The sequence below is a fragment of the Micromesistius poutassou genome, assembly GCF_964030765.1.
Source record: "Micromesistius poutassou genome assembly, chromosome: 22".
Taxonomy (NCBI): Eukaryota; Metazoa; Chordata; class Actinopteri; order Gadiformes; family Gadidae; genus Micromesistius; species Micromesistius poutassou.
In genome coordinates, this window is record NC_140292.1 from 12682414 (window position 1) to 12702772 (window position 20359).

The 20359-nt window shown below is 46.5% G+C and overlaps 1 protein-coding gene across 1 annotated transcript in view; it reads right to left on the reverse strand.

The window, feature by feature from the left end:
• The window catches only part of fibcd1b (fibrinogen C domain containing 1b), a gene marked incomplete at both ends in the record, with an annotated part of 100464 nt that extends 81058 nt beyond the window's left edge, over positions 1 to 19406 (reverse strand). The window contains one exon of the mRNA XM_084486817.1: positions 19335 to 19406. Coding sequence (XP_084342943.1) covers positions 19335 to 19406 — 72 coding nt within the window. The remainder of the gene's footprint in view (positions 1 to 19334) is intronic.
• Positions 19407 to 20359: the final 953 nt, after the last annotated feature.

A 20359-nucleotide genomic window follows, 5' to 3' on the forward strand; every position in this document is an offset into this window, starting at 1 on the left:
TCTTGGGCAACATACTGTAGGGCCGTGCCCATAAGTGGAAATCTATTGCCGGCCAGCCGAAGCACAGACTAACACTCGTCTGGCCTCGGATATCTCCATGGTCTTACGAGAATTCTGAATGAGGGCAAAAAATAAAAAAGATTCCGACATTTGCAGTTTAAATGGCAAGGCAATGTGTTTGGCCTGTACACACTTGGTATTTTAATAGCGCCATATTCAGAGTGAAGAAGCGTCCTCTCACATGGATTACCAGACCTCGCTTCTTGACGCATCTTTGCATATAGCACCAGCGATGTATGAATAATAGATGTGAGGTGTGTGTATGCATGCGTGTGTGTGAGTGTGTGTCTCTCGGTGTGTTTTCACCGCTGTCCATTAGTGTGTGTGTGTGTGTGTGTGTGTGTGTGTGTGTGTGTCGGCGGGTTCCTGTACAGGATAACTCCCTCACCAGACTGACATTTGACTGACTAACACATTTTGATGCTGATAATATCTGACAAATCCAGTGTTTGCTGTCTGCCTGTGTGTGTGTGTGTGTGTGTGTGTGTGTGTGTGTGTGTGTGTGTGTGTGTGTGTGGCATGCATTCATGTATGTGTGGGCGTGCGCATCCATGTGTGTCAGCCTGCACATGTACTTGTGTGTGTTTGTGTGTTTTATGTGCACAGTCAGAGAATGTGTATATCTCCCCTCCCTCCCTGGGCCCTCCCCCGTTGCCGGGTCCGGGCTGAGTGACAGCGGAGAGCTGGTGCTGGGACGAGGTGGCGCGGTATTGGGTGGTAAGTGCTTGACTGTCACTGCCCCCCCCCCCACCCCCCCATCCCTCCCCCCCCCCCACCCGGGCTCTTCTGAGACCATTGTCCGTCTAGATGAACACTTCATCCACTCAAGTTGCCCACGCCGCCCCAGCAGCTCGCAAGGCCTGAATAAATGAAGAGCCGTCGCGCCTTGACCGGCCCGTACCCCTCCCACTGCTGGAGAGACCACAGGCTCCTCCCACTGCTGGAGAGACCACAGGCTCCTCCCACTGCTGGAGAGACCACAGGCTCCTCCCACTGCTGGAGAGACCACCACAGGCCACTCCCACTGCTGGAGAGACCACCACAGGCCACTCCCACTGCTGGAGAGACCACAGGCTCCTCCCACTGCTGGAGAGACCACCACAGGCCACTCCCACTGCTGGAGAGACCACCACAGGCCACTCCCACTGCTGGAGAGACCACAGGCTCCTCCCACTGCTGGAGAGACCACAGGCTCCTCCCACTGCTGGAGAGACCACAGGCTCCTCCCACTGCTGGAGAGACCACCACAGGCCACTCCCACTGCTGGAGAGACCACCACAGGCCACTCCCACTGCTGGAGAGACCACCACAGGCCACTCCCACTGCTGGAGAGACCACCACAGGCCACTCCCACTGCTGGAGAGACCACCACAGGCCACTCCCACTGCTGGAGAGACCACAGGCTCCTCCCACTGCTGAGGGGACAACCACAGGTGTGCGTGCGTGCGTGCGTGCGTGCGTGCGTGCGTGTCCTTTCCATACAGGCTTATGCTTGCTGAACGCAGATTCAGACGTATTTATTTTTAACACCAAGCTCCAGGAATAAAGGTGCCATGTGACAATGTGACAATGCTCTTGAAATACGTTTCATTATGGAAAATTGTAGTAATTAACAACAAGAGACACAAGTTGCATACGTATTGCCAAACGTGTGCCAGAGGTATTCCATATAATCAAATGTATTTGCATAAGGTCTTTACCTGCTGTAGATTCATATACAAATCTAACATCTATGAGCAGATGGCATTAATTCAATCAAATATGTCAGTGGCCACATAGAGGTAAAAAAGTGGTCATGTTTATGGATTTTGTCAAAACGTCAAAAGGCCACTTCCGGAGTCGTATTCCGTTTTTTTTGCGAGCCGGTAAATGTCAACCTCTCTCTGTGGCATGAAAACGCTGATTTTAATAGTCCCACTCAGCGAGATGTGATTTCAAGCTGCTGTAGAAGTGAACCGGGCCGAGGTCTGACACACGGTTATACAAGCTTCTGCGCCCCCTCAGCTCCAGAGGAGCCGTCGCGTCGTAGCACTCGCTCCTCCTCAGGTTTGGAGCGAGCGCAGAGAGCTGAAGTGCTCCCGCCCGGCGCCGTGCCCTGCCGTACCCTTCCTGGTGAAGTCTCACGCTGCAGGATCACAGAAGTAGATCTCCTAAGTTGCATCAAGGAGCATTCTTTATTTCCTCCCTGTGGCAGTGCTGCTGAAGGTAGTGGCACAGCCGCCGTGTTTTAACAAACTAATTAAGAATGAGCGAAGGAGGGGATTTAGGTGACGGCGTTGTGGTGGCTAGGGCTAAATAAAAGACCCGCCGTCGTGAAAATAGACCAAACGGCGCTGTGACTCGCTTGATAGGTGCCGTCAGTCCGACGTCAGCCTCAAATCTCTATGGATTTGTTTACCTAACTGGGATTTCAGTTTGCGCTGATGTGTGTGTGTGTGTGTGTGTTGTTTGGAACAACTGGCCACGCTAAGCTTATCTAGTTAACTATAAGAGTGTCATGAATGCATCTCACTCTCTCACTCTCTCTCCCACTCCCCATGAATTAATCTCACTGAATCCCCCCCCCACCCTCTCTCTCTAGCTTCCTGTCATAATGTCATGTGACAGGTCATAGGTCAAACCCTTTCCGGTGCATCAGCGGATGAGCACGGCCAAGTCCATTAACAAGTTCAGATTATACGTCTACAGCGTTTCCTTGCGGTTTTTTTACCGTGTCGCCTTACACAACGCACCACGGCACGACGCACAAAAACAACACAAAGGAACACGATTTGTGCATTTCTCTGATGAAAGGGTCCCCGGAGTGAGGAGATGAAACAGTGTTGTGCGTCTGGAGAGTCCCAGGGACAGCGCTGGATGAGGCCCAAGGCTGAGAGACAGACACACACGCAGCGGAGCGCAGAGGGAGGAGGAGGAGGAGGGGATTGAAAGAGCCAAAACAGAATCCTCCTTTTGTTGCAGTTGGAGATAATTCTCTTCAAGGCAGTTAATATGATGATGATGGCGAGAAGGGGGGGCGGGGGGGGGGGTGAGTGCTGTCGCGAAAATGTAATTATTTCTTCAAGAATGCCCAGGGGGCCCATAGTATCTTTTTAATAACGATAGGTGACAATCAAATAGACCGTAGGTGCTGGACGTCTTATAGGGCTTAATTGCTCTTTCAACCTAAGTGGCTTAATGGCTTGTCTGAACACATCCACCACACTTGTCTAAACGTGTTGGCAGTGCCTCTCTCCTCGCCCTGTGGTGCGATCTGACATAAGCCGACATGACTTGAAATATCATTAGCAGTAAAAGAAAAGGAAAAAAAGAGGGTTTATCTGGAGTTAGTCGTTGGTTAGTTAGAGACAATAAATAAAGTTGGATTGTTTGGATGACAACTTTGATAAAAGTCGTTGTGGGTGGATGCGGGTGTTTAAATGTGTAAGTGTGTGGTTGTGTGTGTGTGTGTGTGTGTGTGTGTGTGTGTGTGTGTGTGTGTGTGTGTGTGTGTGTGCGTGCCTGGGCACAGCTCACGAGGCTTTTAATAAGAGAATAGTTGTCCTTACTTTTTTGCTGTTGCTTGATTTGTTCCCAATTGTGGAAATAATAGAGCTGGGGTCGGCAACCTTTTGGATTCCCTGTGCTACTGTACTTGTGCCCTGTACTTTACAATGTTAGAAATAATAATCACAGAGCCACAATTTTCTGAGTCTGTATATATCTATTTATAACATTACTGCTGCTGCTCGTCTCCCCGTCTAGGCCCCCCCCCCCCCTCATATCTTCATGATATCAACCCCTTCATATGATATATCAATATTTTTGCCATACCCTCCGCTTTAGTGGTACCACGCATCGGCTTCCTCCCGTGTCACTGCATTGTCGCAGTGTCGTGCAACCGCGCTCGATGTAGAATGTCATCTATATCCAGGCTGGTCGAGAGCGTCACTGAACACCGACACACCTTTCAATGCAAGAGTTTGCGGGTGCTTCACGTCTTAAGCCTTAAGGGGGTGAGGTCCCCCCTTCACTGTAAAGCGCTTTGAGTGTCTAGAAAAGCGCTATATAAATTCAATTAATTATTATTATTATTATTATTAAGCCGTAGTGCCGCTTTCTACAGTTCTCACAAAAATGTCTTTAATCCGATCGGAGATGATCGTTCCTTTGATTGGTAACCCATCAAATATAACCTCCGAACTGCGGAGGAAAACCTCCTTCGTATATTGTCCATTCCGAGAAAGGCTTCCGTGTTAAGGAATGCACTGTGCAACATTATAGCTGCCTTCTGCAGCTGGATTTTTAGACGGCATCTCGGGTTTTAAACGCACTGCTTTGCTTCTCGTACTGGCTGGCCCGCTGACTTTTTGATTGATTAAACTCTGTCCGCCTCATCTTTGAAATTCTTCTCGTATCTTGTATCTAATTGAGGTCGTACACTTGAAGTTTGACGGACAACATTTTCACAGTAATGTAATTTAGGCACACAGCTCGGTCCTTTGGTGAAATTAATCCACATGATTTGATCCAAGAAACAGGCGCCTATTAGACAACCTGCTTTTTTATAAACTACTGCCATAATCAACTTAGATGCAATAAAACCAAAAGAGAAAGCTAGCTAGCCTAATTGTTTCAGCTCCTGCTGGTTAAAGGGACAGGGCGATGACGGTAGACCTGTAAATTGTGCGTGCCCGCGTGTGGGCTCTTACAAATGTGTAGTTTGGGACTTGTTAATTATTTCATTATTATTTCAAAATGAATTTGTTGTAAATGACCTCATGTGCCATAAGTTTCCGAACCTTGAGTTAGTGCTTTATACGTATTTGTATAAATAGTGTCGGTTAAGAGTTTGATGGCTCGTTTGTGTTTACAGGTAATACATTCTGCCTTTATAAAGTATGTTTTGTTTTGGGTTATATTGGCATTATCAACAAAGAAACTATTTCATCCAAAACATCTCTCACTCATATGAATCTGACGTAACTGGATATGAAGTCTATTGGGCAGTTCACGATTTGCCATGAGGTCAAACTGAACTGCTCTCTGTCCATTGGTAACAGGGTCAAAGTCACTGACCAAATGGGGAGCTCTATAGCCGATGAACACACTTTACACTTTGTCACTGCTTTTCCCTTGGCTCCCAGTGTGAACACAACTTCCTGGGAGATAAAGTATTCCCTCTCGACTCCGATGGGGAATGCGCTGTGATGAGGTGAAAGTGTCCTGGCTCCACAGAATAGACTAGTTGGTCTCTTGCACAGGAGCAGTCAGCAGGTCAGGGGCCTCATGTACAAAGCTTGCTTACGCACAAAAAAGCTGCGTAAGCAACTTCTCACGCAAACGTTCGGATGTACAAAGACTGACTTGACGTGAGAAAGTGCGGTTCTCCACGCAAACTAAATGCCTGGCTTACGCACATTTCTGCTGCATTTTGTTAGTTGGCGGCACATAGAGGCATTGCAGCGCAACAACGTTAGGCCTACGCCATCACGAGTCAGGACGTCATATTGCAATATGAGGCGAGTTCAAAGTGGATTTGAACGTCGGGATGTGTGATCTTAAATGCACTTCAATCATGCATTATTGTTGTCGAGACGCATAATGTGACACTGTTGTTAGGCTAAACTTAAACAGACCCATAAAACTGTCAAATTGTCAATATTGGAATTAAAAGGAAATTAAAAGGAAGCCCCAGCAATATTATTTTGAGTGATGGTTTTTTATTAAACGTTACATATTTTCCGAACCACGCATGACATCTGGGCTAATTGATCTCTTTTCACGCATGTGTTGTGAATTTCTTGACTGCAATATTATTATGTGATGTTGAGTGGAGTATGCACAAGCCATTGTTACTTAAAATCAATCAATCAATGAACCAGTCGGCCGATTTCGAATTATGTAGGCCTACATGTTATTGACACCTTGGGTGTATGGGAACAACCTATCGTCAGCATGCATCCAAATAAATGAGAATATAAAAGCATGCACAGGATTGATACATCCAGATTTCTTTGTGCGCAGCAACTTTCCAGATTTTGGCGTCCGCAAATTTGTAGTCAGAAATCCACACAAGTCTTAGTACATGAGGCCCAAGGTCTCCTTGAAGGCCTCTTTTTGGAGATGGAGTCTGTATTCTGCGGTGTTAATCGCCCTACATTAAAACTGCCCTTTTATTGTATCAGTGCCGTGTTTTTTTTTCCTTTGTCCTTTATTTCTGAGACCGACTAATTGAAAACGGTGAGTGAGATGAGAGGCAACGAAACCATTCTCAGGGACGGGGCCCGAGGATTAGCACACAGACGTAATGATGATGATAACGTGACTGACCTTTTTTCGAAATGTGACTTGTCGTTTTCCACGAACCTTCGCTGCCACCAAACACTGGCGCCCTCACCTCCCCCGATCACCCACCCTCATTACCACCCTCACCCACCAACCAGCCCTCCCACCCCTCACTCTGATCAGTGTTTGACTCATGACCGTAGTTCGTAACCCGCGTGTAATTGTGACAAATCACATATGGCAGAGGATTCCATTCAGAATACTCTTTCGCCATGGAGACAGCTAAGCAGAGGGGTCATTAATAGTCGTCGACCCCACATACACCCCAACATCTTTCAAGTCCAAGTTTTTGATAATACAACACTGGTCACACACTGGTAACACAGCCTGTCGTCATTCCGGTCTGCTGCAGAACAATATCCCAAAAAAACGGAACTATTTTATCCCCAACTCTGTTTTCAAGGACTCTGTTACGGACATCCTCGCTGCTACGTGCATCTCTCTCCCGACCCAACGCTGTTCTCCAACCCCTGCCTTTCATTTGCCTACTCTTGTCTCGTTCGTGTTCTGGCTCTCTCGCTGCTGCTGTTCTGCCTGCCTGTTAGTCTGTTACTGCCTGCCTGTTTCTGTTTGTATATGCCACTCTTGTCACGTTGTTGTGTCGATAGTGCAGTTTGCCGTCTACCTGCCTGGTGCTAGATATGCTCCTCAGGTCATGCTTATTCTCACTGTATGTAAGTAGTGGGTGTGTTGGAAATGTGCTGCAGCCTTTTCCATTTTGACATTTATCTTTTCTCAAGAGGCCTTGTCTTTTACCACGGCATCATTTTAAACTCGCCAGGTTAAACATCAGTTAGACAATTTTTTTGTTACAGTATTTACCGGATAAAGCGTTGCACCTCTGAAAGTGCTCAGGATTAGCCCGCAAAACATTATGACTTTAATCTCCTCTCGAAATCCTTCAAATCAATTCCCGCAGCGTACAGATGTCTCTCACACCCTACCCACATGACTGTGGTGAGGTAGCTGACATGGCGCTGGTGTTAACAGACGCTGTGAGTTCTAACTCACTCTCTCTGTAGCGTCGTCAAGTCTGAGAAAAGCACCTCACTCCCACCGCTGTTAGCCTCTGGAATATGTACTTGGTACCCTAGTGAGAAGTTTGTTCTATGCTATGCTGTGCTGTTGTGTGGTGTGGTATGGTATTATATGATATTGTATGGGATGGAAGGTTATGGTATGCTATGCTATGGTATGCTAAGATATGATATGTATTTTATGCTTAGTCTGTGCTTTGTTTTGGTACGCTATGATATAATATGATATAGTAGATGACGCTATCTATCCTATGCTAAGGTAGAATATGCTATGTTAGGGACGGGTACAGAAGGCTATGCAAAAACCTGCTGTTAGGGTATGGATAAATGTTAGGGTGTGGATTTGCATGGCTAGGGTATAGTATGGTGCATGTTCATTGTAAACAGTTTGTCCTGAGTCTGTTTTATATTAACAGATAGAGACAATCATCTCACCTTGACATTTCTCAAAATAAACTCCCACCCTCTGAGATGTCCATGACATTGTTTCATTGCTCCCTTATACACATCACTTTGTACTTGGGCTCACAGACACACACACGCACGCACACACACACACACACACACACACACACACACGCACTCATGCACACACACACACACACACACACACACACACACACACACACGTGTCGTCCTCCGACCCTGGAGGCGACACGTGTTTTATTTGATCATTTTGTTCGGAGAGATAGTGTGCCGGGGAACTCGATAAGTTACTTAGCGTGCGGTCTGAAATAATGAGTCGAGAGCGAGGACTAGTTAAAATAGACTCAGTGAATAAACAGTCAGACCGCATCCTCGTGATCCACAACCCCCCCCCGCCACCCCCAACGCCGCGCCCGGGCTGACAGCTGCCGTCACGTCCCGCTCCCGACTAGGAAGCAGCGGGGGGGAACCCAAAAGCGCAGCACACCAGGAGGAGAAGCAGAGGAGGCACGGCCATGTGGAAAAACAACCCCATCATCATTTTGTCCTGGCGTCTGTCAGATGACGGACAGAGGTCGGCGCGGGCAGCAGAGGAGGTCAGAGGTCCCCTCTGCGGCGCCATCGAGCGTGCAGCGCTGCCCTCCTCCACAACCCTCTTTTTGATTGTTTTTGTTGTATTGTTTTTCTTGTGTTTTTGCTGCCTACACCCGTCGCTGTCCGTCATCCTGACGCCTGATGAAGAGGGCTTTGCATATGCATCACGCTTGCATTAAATCAATGTTAGCTCTTGGAATCCCAGGGTGTTAAAGGCTGATTGATTTGTTGTTACTGTGCGTGTGTGGGGCATATGTACGTGTGTGTGTGTGTGTGTGTGTGTGTGTGTGTGGTCTTGTGTGTATGTGTGCGATTGTGTAGACACGGGTGTGTGTGTGTGCTTGCGCACACATTGAATGCATGTTTGAGTGCGTATGTGCATGTGCACGGCTGCTGTGTGCATGTCGGTGTATGCGTGTAAGTGTGTGCAGAGTGTGTGCAGAGAGAGTCCGTGTCTGGTTGTGTGAGCAGAGAAAGGCAGAGGAGAAGGAGAGAGGGACGGTGTTATAATGGGTGGGGCAGATTCATATCGTAAGCACTTCAATGCAAGGTCAATGGTGAGACTAAAATGTATGCTCAGGAATTCAAAAACCAAATTTGAATAATAATGTGGGAATGGCCTTTTAATATCAGCGTGTCCAAGTTGCTGTCTTTATCGTATAATTATGAATTTGCATTGTCCAGTGACCTGATGCAAATTATAATTCTAAAATGCTTAAAAAGGGCACAAACATCAGAGCTATGAATATAAAAATGATTAATTAACAAATGCTGAATACAAATGATAATATATTTTGTTTATTTTCTTAAAGGGACTGCGTCTGATTTTAACACGGATGAATCACTTTAATTATATCGAAAATGTATGCATGGCGCAATTTCTTTTTTTAAAAAGACCTTCCAAGTACTATTGGTTGTGTAAGACAGCTTGTCTCACGCCTGTTCAATTAGAACCAGGTTGGATTTGACAGGAAAAGGGAAGTGAAATCAGCAGATTAGGGAAAAACATTTGAAATGTGTCATCCACTCACACCACTCCCATCGGCTGTTTATAACTAACATTAAAGTTTATAACAAACATTAGTTTCAGACTTTTATGTCTCAAACCAGGGCGCAAGCATGCTGCAGTTCACTTACTGGCCTAAGGGGGCAGTATTGAGAAGGTATTTCTCATTTCTGAGCATATAATGCATCCATAGTGTTTGCATAAAAGACCGAGCAGATAGCTTTCATGTTAGCCTCTATCAGGACATCTTGGGAAACTAACCTGACATCACAAATGTGCAGCCTGCAGAGCTTCGTTTAAGCTTCAAACGTGAAGCATAAAGTGAGGAATGCCTGTGCTCCTATTTGCTGTGTTTACCGCCTTTAAGAGTAAAATCCCCTTTGAGACCATGTGAAGAAAGACGTGCATCCATCTATTTGCTGCAATATCTGCAATGCCTTCCATCACAGTGGGGGTAAACAGAGATAAAACACTGGATGATTATTTAGACGTTAGAAACAAACAAACCAACTAAGAGGAGTTTACGGTTAAATACATAGTAGGCCTATTCTTAACTTTGGTGGACTCACTTTTTCCTCTCTCAAGTGTCTCCAATATGAAACAATCAGGAAGGTTTTTGTTCAATTTGACCTTTTGAAACAAGGACTTTCAAAGAGGCAACAGCCCACCGCAGTTAAAGTCCCCATTTATTCAAATGCACCACTTTCACCCGGGATATCTGAATAGCAGCGGCCAAATTGAATTTGTGATGTTACATAAATAATGTATGGTGGTTAATATCTGAACAAGGGGTTTGGTGCTGGGCCGTGTGTTTAATTGGGTTGCAAACGTAATAAATACTTAGATGCCCCTTTCTTTCTTTGTCTCCCGGCTGTGGTTAGGATTCTCTCGGTCTTAGTTTATTTGTGTTATTAATCTTCCTTTCCATCTTCATCTTTCAGCATCCCCCCCATCCTCTCTACTACCCCTATCTCTCTCTCTCTCTCTCTCTCTCTCTCTCTCTCTCTCTCTCTCTCTCTCTCTCTCTCTCTCTCTCTCTCTCTCTCTCTCTCTCTCTCTCTCTCTTCTCATGGTTTATCTTGCCAATATTCACCTGTTTTAGCTGATGAATTATTTTCAGGGGAAAGTCACTTAGACTTGGTTCAGTAAACGTACATGTATTTAGAGTCCCTTTGGGAGGCAAGCATACGTTATTTGTTTTGAGCAGCAGTATATTATTTTAGTTGGTGCTGGGTGGTCGGTGTGTGTGTGGCTCCATCGGCTGGGCTCAATCTTTTCCTCCACATGCACTGATTCAATTTTCCATAAAATAATACATGAACAAGTTGTAGAATGAGACACGTCTCAATATACACTGCTGGAACATTCTGGAATCAGGTCATGACTGTAATACAATTGAGTATCTGACTGCATTGCCAGAAAACAAAAATCTGATCAACCTGATCAAGAAGTAATAAATACTCCTCTGTGCACCCCACAAAGTGTCCACCCCTTCAGTCAATATTAACCTTCAGCTGCACACCCACTCCTAACTCCGTAATAAGATACCATTGTGCCTCTTTGTTAGCTTGACTGAGCCATTAGCCGCTAATATAGGCAGCCTGTTTGCTAAGGAAACGACTCCATTTGGCTCCGAGTGGAGCCGATAATGGGATTTTTAGGGAGACTATGAAGCCATACAAGTGTAGGTCTCATTCAGAAGGTGACAAGCGTGTACAAAGAGGTGGTTACCGATGAAAACAAGCACTGGGAATGATGCAGTACCAACCATCAATGGTCTGATCTTGAAGATCTGGCCGGCAGTCACACTAATTATGTTTGCCAAAGTCATTTGAGAATTCTCTTTTTTTCTTTGTTATTCTGAATGATTCATTTTGAGATCCTCTGCTCACAGCAGACATGGGTGATTGATAAACGTTCTATTTTCCATACATTATTCACTAACCATAGTAGCAAATGAATCCTTCATTATTTACCATTCAGACTCACTCAGTACACCTGGGTTAACATAAACATGATGGGAACATGTGTGTTGTGGGTGTTTGGAATTGTCTCCATGCATAGTATTTGTTGTGCTTATGTGCATGTGTGTCTGTGTGTGTGTCTGTGCATATGTGTGTGTGCTTCCATGTCAATGTGTTTAATATCTGGTGTGTGCTTTCATGTGCAAATGCTTGCATGCATGTGTGGCTTTGTGAGCTTGCAACTGTGTGTATGTGTGCATGTGCGTGTGCGTGTGCGCGTGTGCGTGCGTGCGTGCGTGCGTGCGTGCGTGTGTTTGTGTGTGCGTGAATGTGATTGGATAGTGAGAGCATGATTGGTGTTGATTAAGTGGATGCTCGTGGAACAAAGGAAGTCACCATCATCGGGGCGTCCCCCCACGAGAGTTATTAGGCCTAATCTAACGTCTCCTTCTGATGGCACTTTGGTGCTACTTGAATGGGAGCTCTATTACTCTGAGATCAGATCACCAGGAGGAAATTGGACACTTCTTGCTACAGATATGGAGATAGAGAGCAATCTGTCATTGAAATGAGTCTGGCCAGTTGTCTATCAAGATGACGGGACTCTGACACATTCACACAATGTTTACTCTCTCCCCATCTCTCACCGTCTCCCTCACTGTCTCTCTATCTCGCTACTCGTCACTCCTACATCCTGGCTCGTCTCCCGCCCTCATCTAGTTCTCCATCGGCACCAGCCTCATCCATCTTCCAAGGGTGGAGTCTAATGCAGTTTTGATTAAATCTTATCAACCCCATGAAAAATAAATAATGAAATGCATCAGAACAATTGTGGTGAAGGGACAAAGGAGCTTTGAGGAAGGAACACCTTGCCCTGCTACCGCTTCCATTTAACAATGTTCAGCTGTTTCCTTCCATTTTTAATCCAGCCATAAAAGATTCCCCACCCAGAGCAGATACACCCAAGGCTCTCCCATCCGCAATGAATAAACATGAACAAAAGGGTTCCTCCATAAGAAAATCAGCCCTCTACAACAAAATGTTTCTCTGAGTTATGGAGATACTACCCAAAGGATCCATCTGTCCATCCATCTGTTTATCCATTTAGATACCTATCTTTTTACCTATCCACCCATCCAGCCACCCCTCTATCCCTCCACCCATCCCTCTATCCCTCCACCCATCCCTCTATCCCTCCACCCATCCCTCTATCCCTCCACCTATCTATCCCCCTGTATCTTTCTATTTATCCATCCAGCCCTCCATCTATATCTGTCTACCTATCCACACCGCTATATCTTTCCACCTATCAATCCCCCTATATCGTTCTACCTTTCCATCCCTCTATATCGTTCTACCTTTCCAACTCGCTATATCTTTTTACTTACCCATCCCTCTATATCTTTCCATCTTTCCATCCCTATATTGTTCTACCTACCTATCCTTATCTTTCTACCTACCCATTCCTCTATATCTTTCCATCCATCCATCCCTCTATATCTTTCCATATTTCCATCCCTCTATATCCCTCTATATCTTTCCATCCATCCATCCTTCTATATCTTTCCATCCATCCATCCATCTAAATCTTTCCATCCATCCATCCCTCTATATCTTTCTACCTACCCATCCCTCTATATCTTTCCATCCGTCCAGCTGGCCGTCCCCTGCTGTTTCTCTCACTCTTGATCCTTGGTGTCTTACTGAGAAGTCTCGGCACAGTGTGCTGACACATCAGTCAATAGCCCCTCCTAATGCTGGTCCCTTCTGGTCCACATGGTGAGTCAATACAGCGTGTGCAACATACATTCCACAAATGGCCATTATTTATTTGAATACACAAAGGTAAATAAGTATTGTCAATATTAATTACCAGCAGGGTAAACACATGAATATGGACACACACACACACACACACACACACACAGAAGATCCATATGCAGTATAGTTTAAAGTTTGAATTAACAAAGACTGTTGGCAAAGTAATACAGATTGGTGCTGCTCGAAATTGTGCTGCAAATACTGCACATATTTCTGATAACTGCCTTCATTTGAACCTGCCCTATCTAACTTGTCAAGTTAGCTTTGTCACATAGGACTTTACCTCATATAGTGTGCACATTTCCCAGACTTCAATAACAATCAATTATTTTAAACTTGAAAGATGAGGACAGAATTTTGTTTTAAGGTCACATATAAGGTCACATTCAGGTGTTATCTGACTGGAAGACACGCTGACAGAACAATTAGCATTTGTTTCTCTAGTAAAGATAACAGTTATGGTTACAACTCACACCACAAGAGGTTGCTGATGAGAAAACGTACATAGGGCAGGCATAAGGCTGAGGTTACATATTAATGACGTTTCAGAGGCTGAATCAATTCCCATCCCCGGTGTATACATCCTGAAGCTCTCCAATAGATATGCATGATGTCAATGCATATATATTGCAACATAGCTAGGGCGGCATGGAGGAGATTCACGTTCATATGTAGGCTACTACGTCTGCCCTCTCATTCCATGCGGACGAGAGAGTGCGAGCGAGAGCGAGAGAAGGGTCAGATAACAAAGGCTGATAAAGAAAGAACAAGGCCAAAGTCACAGGTAACATATGCCGTCATTTCTAACCTTCAGAATAACATCCTACCCCCCCACCCCCCCACCCCACCCCCCTTTACCGTCCACAGCGGAAGCCTAGCTCCCGCTACGCTAACACAATCAAATGCTAGCGTCCATTAAGGTAGAGAGTTACATGCTATGCTAAAGTACACTTCACTTATGAGTTCTCCGGGATGGGACTCGTTACCACTTTTGATTCTCTCTCTCACTCTCTCTCTATCCCTCTCTCACTTTCTCTCTCACCATTATAAAGCACTTTGGATTTGATCCTACTGCTGACGATCCATCATCACTCAAACCAACAAAAAAACACTAAGAAGGTAAAAAAGCACCGTCAACCTAAAGAGGCTTTGAAAAGGATGAGGCCAGCATCAATCACGCTGGGCTGTGTAAGCACAGTGGGTACGCACTCCCCCAACTGAAAGCCGTTTTCATGAAGGACGAGGTCAGTGTGATTCAAAAGTGGGGAGTGAAGGTTGTTTGTTTTGCAGACAACAGCCGCCTCCAAGGAGACTCCACTGTGTCTGAGAAACTATTCCAATTATTGTCTGAAAAAACCCAACCGGCCCAAAGTCCCAGGGTCAACCTGTCCCTGCTTTGACCGGCAGAACTCGTATAAATGCAGTGGGTAACGTACTGCGGCCTCTCCGCTCTCAGCGGTGAACCCGCTGAGATTTACTTCCTCCCTGCTGCAGGGTTTCTTAAAACAAGAACTGTTTCAGTTAACATGGGGAATGCTTTCGGTGAAAGCAACAGCACTTGTTATCATATGTCTTTTGTCGGAACTGCAATGTACATTTACGGTAACAATGTCCCTTTACGATAGTGACGTTGATTAACCAATTGTTCACCTTACTTACACTAATAAGCATTATTATATAGCACTACATAGAGGTTAGGGTTAGGATTTGTGTTTAATAATGTATAGATTCATGTCATTACCTTAGTTGAACACCATTAATGATTACAGGACACATTAGTTAACTGTTAATTAAATGTTAGTTTATGCTTATTAATGCTTTGACTAATGTTTGTTAATGGTTAAATAATATTTAGATTTTACCAGGATTGCACCATCTCCACTGGAAAGACAATACTGTTGAGCTGCAGGAAGTCACTGGAGAATTTCAGCAGGAAGTGGGCAATAATACAATAATACCTAAATAGAATTATGCCAACCTTGTAAAGATTGATGTGACTCATTAAACCCAAGTTCCCTGCCCTAAGAATATTAGAGCTGAGCTATATGAATAAACTATCCATCACACAAATGATAGACGTTTATTTAGCTGATTTAATTTATTAACTGTCTCATATATTTTCATTGCAGCTGCAATGTCACTAGCAGTGAATCTGATCTGTGAAATAACCCATTATCGTCGTCAATAATTGTTGTTTTGCTGTTGGTGGTTTCGTGTTTTTTTTGTCTTTATGAATGATTTGGCTTTATTGTGAAGCTAATGTTAGACAGCACCAAATTTAACACAAAATATAAATACTATCCCAACATGCATTTGGGAAGAAAAACACTCGATTGGAATGCAAATCAACCCCATGTTGAAATGTTGACGTTTCCATTTGCCCAAAAACTCCGCCCCCATTCCACACGTGATTAGCATATCGAGCTCCGTAATTGCAACGAGAAGTCCTCCGTTTGAGCGAGGCGGAGACCTGGTGACAGGCGTGGACCGCGGGGTGTTGGCGCGCGGCGCCGACAGATAGAGAGACGCTGAGCCGCGCGATCCTTCACACGGGGCCGCGTAACGCCAGATGAAGGGAGTGATGTATTCACTGTCACTAGCGTGGAGGTGGCCACCGAGAGAGATGTACGCCACGCTGAGATTGATGGCCTTACACACACACACACACACACACACACACACACACACACACACACACACACACACACACACACACACACACACACACTTAATGATAGTTTCACACACACATACATACAAACTTAATGATTGACTCACCCCCACATACACACACAGACGCACACACACTTAATGATTGACTCCGCCCCCTCACACACACACATACATATGGAAACACACAGAAAATATGCCTACACACACACACACACACACACACACACCACACATACATAAATATAAACACAAACACATGTAATAACACCCACACACACACAAACAAAGGCAGAAAAACACACACACACACACACACACACACACACACACATAAAGAGAGTGACACATGCACAACCAAAGAGGAACAGAGAGTGAGGGACACATACACAAAGACACACACACACACACACACACACACACACACACAGGAAATGTACATAGCTTTGTTTTACTACCTGATGCTTTTTCTGTGCTGTTCTGTTTAGAGCACAACCTGGATACCGGGGGTGGTGCGTGTGTGTGTGTGTGTGTGTGTGTGTGTGTGTGTGTGTGTGTGTGAGAGAGAGAGAGAGAGAGAGAGAGAGAGAGAGAGAGAGAGAGAGAGAGAGAGAGAGAGAGAGAGAGAGAGAGAGAGAGAGAGAGAGAGAGAGAGAGAGAGAGAGAGAGAGAGAGAGATGGGAAAGAAGTGTGTGTGTGTGTGTGTGTGTGCATGCATGCTTGCGTGTGTGTGCGTGTGTGTATGGACGATAGGATCTGAAGTTGTTAGTTGTTATGTTCGTTGCCATGCCAGAGCCACCCACGGGGAAATCAGCGGCCCACAGGAGCATGAATCCCTCTCCGGTCAGACCCACCCGTCAACCAGCCCCCCCACACCCCCCCTGTGTGTGTGTGTGTGTGTGTGTGTGTGTGTGTGTGTGTGTGTGTGTGTGTGTGTGTGTGTGTGTGTGTGTGTGTGTGTGTGAGAGTTAAGTATTATGCTCATGCACACACACTCTGAGTCTCCTATGTTCTTGGGGGTATTAGAGATCATCAGAGTCTTATTGATTAGCTCCAACTAGCCATGCACCTATACTGCTAATAGAAATCTGGCAGCTAAAACCGCACCAGGGGACCGTGGAATACCCTTCATTTACCAGTAAACTCCAGCTACACAGCTCATGTGAGTTAGCGGGTAAAGTTGATTTGGTACTGCTCGACAAATACACACAGAAAACAGAGACACCGTCACCCACTCCTTTCCATTTGTTTCTTCTTTCATGACAAACATCGCCGCATGGTGCTTTCCCACAAGCGCGCGCCGGAGTGACACGTCAGCGAGGAAGCCAGCTGCTTGAATAAAGCCTATTACGTGCAGTCTGCCTGAAACACAGTCAGATGCAGACGATAATAGGGGCTGCGGCCCGCTGGTCAGCAGAACCCCGGACGGCCCGTGGTAGGGATGTTATGCTGAAAGGACATTTAACCGAGTCCAGAGGAGGCAAATGAGCAGGAAAGCAGCGTGAGTTCTGAGGCGCGTGAGTTCAGCGGGGGACCAGGTGGTTCAGTACCGACGCGTGCGCCCGATCCTTCGGGAGACCAAGCGGAGTCACGCTGATCAGTTAAGACCGCTCTTCACCGACGTATACGGAGTGATGTCACTCAGCTGGTGGCTAAACGAGGGCTGGTGACTATACATTCACTGCGGGGAAGAAGACATCAGATGTGCTAAAAGATAAAAAATGTACTCCTTAAGGGATTATAGAGGCTGTATGCAAAGCGTTTGAATGTAACTTCATGAATATCTGGATGGTATATTCTTCTATGTAGTCTAGATTATGTATGAAGTTTATGGAGTTTGTGAATAGTATAAGTAATAGCAAGTTGAGTCTGAGCTTCCAAGTCTTATCTATTATGATGGTCCCTTCCACAGCAATGGTGCTCTAATCAGAGGACACACACACACACACACACACACGCACAGACGCCTTGAGCTATAACCAAACATGCATCACATCCCGAATGCGTCTCAATGATTAATTATCAATTATACACTATGGGGCAGAGCCAGGGAATGACCTCATACGTTTGAGAGTGTAGCATCTCGACAGCTGAAAAAGCTGAAAAAAGCGGAAGGTTTCTGGAAAACCGATGGCACATGAAATTCCCCGGAGTGTGTTCTCCGATTCCCTCTCATCTCACCCGGCACCAGCCGTCTCTGCTCCTCCGGGGGAAACGAAACGCAGGTGGCCGTAACCACACACTCTCCTCTCCTCAGACACCCGTCATCTGTTCAGCCCGGCCAGCGGTGCACACTAATTGTTTCCAACATGGAGATCATCGTGAAGGCTGATCAACTGACCGCATCTGATATGTCAGCTCTCCTTACACACACACCCCCCCGCTCTCTCTCTCCAGCGCTGGGTGTATATTTAGCATTGTTTAGGGTGACTGCTGCTATTATTTTAAACCAACACCCGAATCACATGGCATGCACAACGCTCTGTTACACACACTCACACACAACGAATGTCCACCGCTCTGTGTCCCTCTCTCATTCTCCCCCTCCCTCTCTCCTCCCCTCTCCCTCGCAGTCTTTCTGTAACTCTCTCCCTCTCTCTCTTTCCCTCTCCCTCTCTCCCTCTCCCCATCTCCTCCTCTCCCTCTCCCCACCACCCCTCTCCCCCACTCTCCCTTTCCCTCTCTCCCTCTCCTCCTCGCCTTCTCCCTCTCCCTCTCCCTCTCCCCCTTTCGCCCTCCCTCCCTCTCTCTCTCTCCCCCCCCCACCCCCCCTCCCTCTCTCCCCTGCATATGATAACGCATAGGAATGCATTGAGGGTCACATTACCCGAGTGTTCCATGCTGTAAACTTCATTGCACAGGGAAGAGAAAACGAATTCTATGACGTCCAAAAATATGTATAAATGAATCATTTGAGTTATGTTATGCCTGATATGAATCTAAAAATGCAACTAAATACCAATCGCACATAGATGGTTCACGTTGTTATGGCGTACGCACAGTGTCATCCTCTGTTAGATACGGTCACTCTTCACTTGATCTATTCCTCGGCCAGAGTGGCCAACGCGTGATTCTTTTGCGCCAGGTTCCTGCGCTCACCTATGGGGGGTCAAGTGACGTGCGGGTAGTTGTGCATCGAGACAGGAACATGAGGTGTTAAGGGCCGGGGGAGTTGGACAGCCTCATCTGCACCACTATTTTCCACGAGACAGGATTCTGCCCCAGAGAGAGCATGCATGCATGCACCGCACACACCAACACCAGCTTTCCAACGGCTGGATAACACTGCGTCAAGAGTACCCCGCGTACACACACACACACACACACACACACACACACACACACACACACACACACACACACACACACACACACACAAATACTGTCCTTCTCACAGCGTGTAAATGGCACGGCCTTCTCTCCACATACCTGATTTTTATGCCGAGGTCCATCTTCGAGTTCTGAAGAGCTGTTCATGATTCCCCATGTGTCATTTACCATTCTCCGGAGAACCGCAAGACCGAGACCCGCCTGATATCCCAGGCGGACTAGAGAAGAACGCAACGCTCGTTCCTTTTTGGGTTCTTCTAGTTGTTCCGTTTAATGAGCTCCATGGATAGATAGAAACGTTGCTCTGTAGAAAGGTACGGAGGCAGGAGACTCAACTTCACCCGAGCTGAGGACCTACTCGGAGCCCCGCTGCCATCTCCAGCTCACTGGGGCCACACCGCCCGCTCCCGTTACGCACTAACACTACTTATCCCCCCCCCGAGTGTCTTCGGGATTCTGCTCCGTTATTCCAATGAAGAAAAAACACAGTAGTCGCCAAATAGTTATTCTGATGCTGCACCTTCAACTCTCAAAGTTAAAATGAACCCAAAGCGAGCGGAACGGATCCCGAGCAGGAGAGCAGGAGAGCAGGTGCGGCTCCTCATCCAGCGGAGCGTTCCGAAACCAACAAAAAATCACCGCAAAATTAAACGGAGCTTCCTTTCCTTTTTTTCCTACGAAAGCCGAAGAGCCAGACAGACGCACAGTGAAAGGCTTTCACTTCCCAACTCTGCCCAGGTCAGACTGGGAGGGGAACGCGAGCCGGGTGCCCCACTGCTGGCGAACACGAAGCCAAAACGTCCTGGATCCCCGCGCCTGAAAGAGCCGACAGTTCTCCGGTGCTGAAGCTGGGGGAGTGGGGTGGAGGTGGTGGCGGTGGTGGAGGAGGTGGTGGCGGTGGTGCTGCTAGTGGTGGGGTTGGTGGTACAAACGGCTTCCTTTACTTGCCCTAGTTGCAGAGTGATCTGCACGGGGGGGAGGGGGGCGACGGGACAGAAAAGGTATTTCACATCACAGATATGCCCCGCCTGGACATGAAGAAGTACAGAGGTAGTCGTGGAGATGATAGTCCGTTCTGCGGTCCGTATCTGCCGCACGCCGGGGCGCTCCGTGCCTCCAACCTG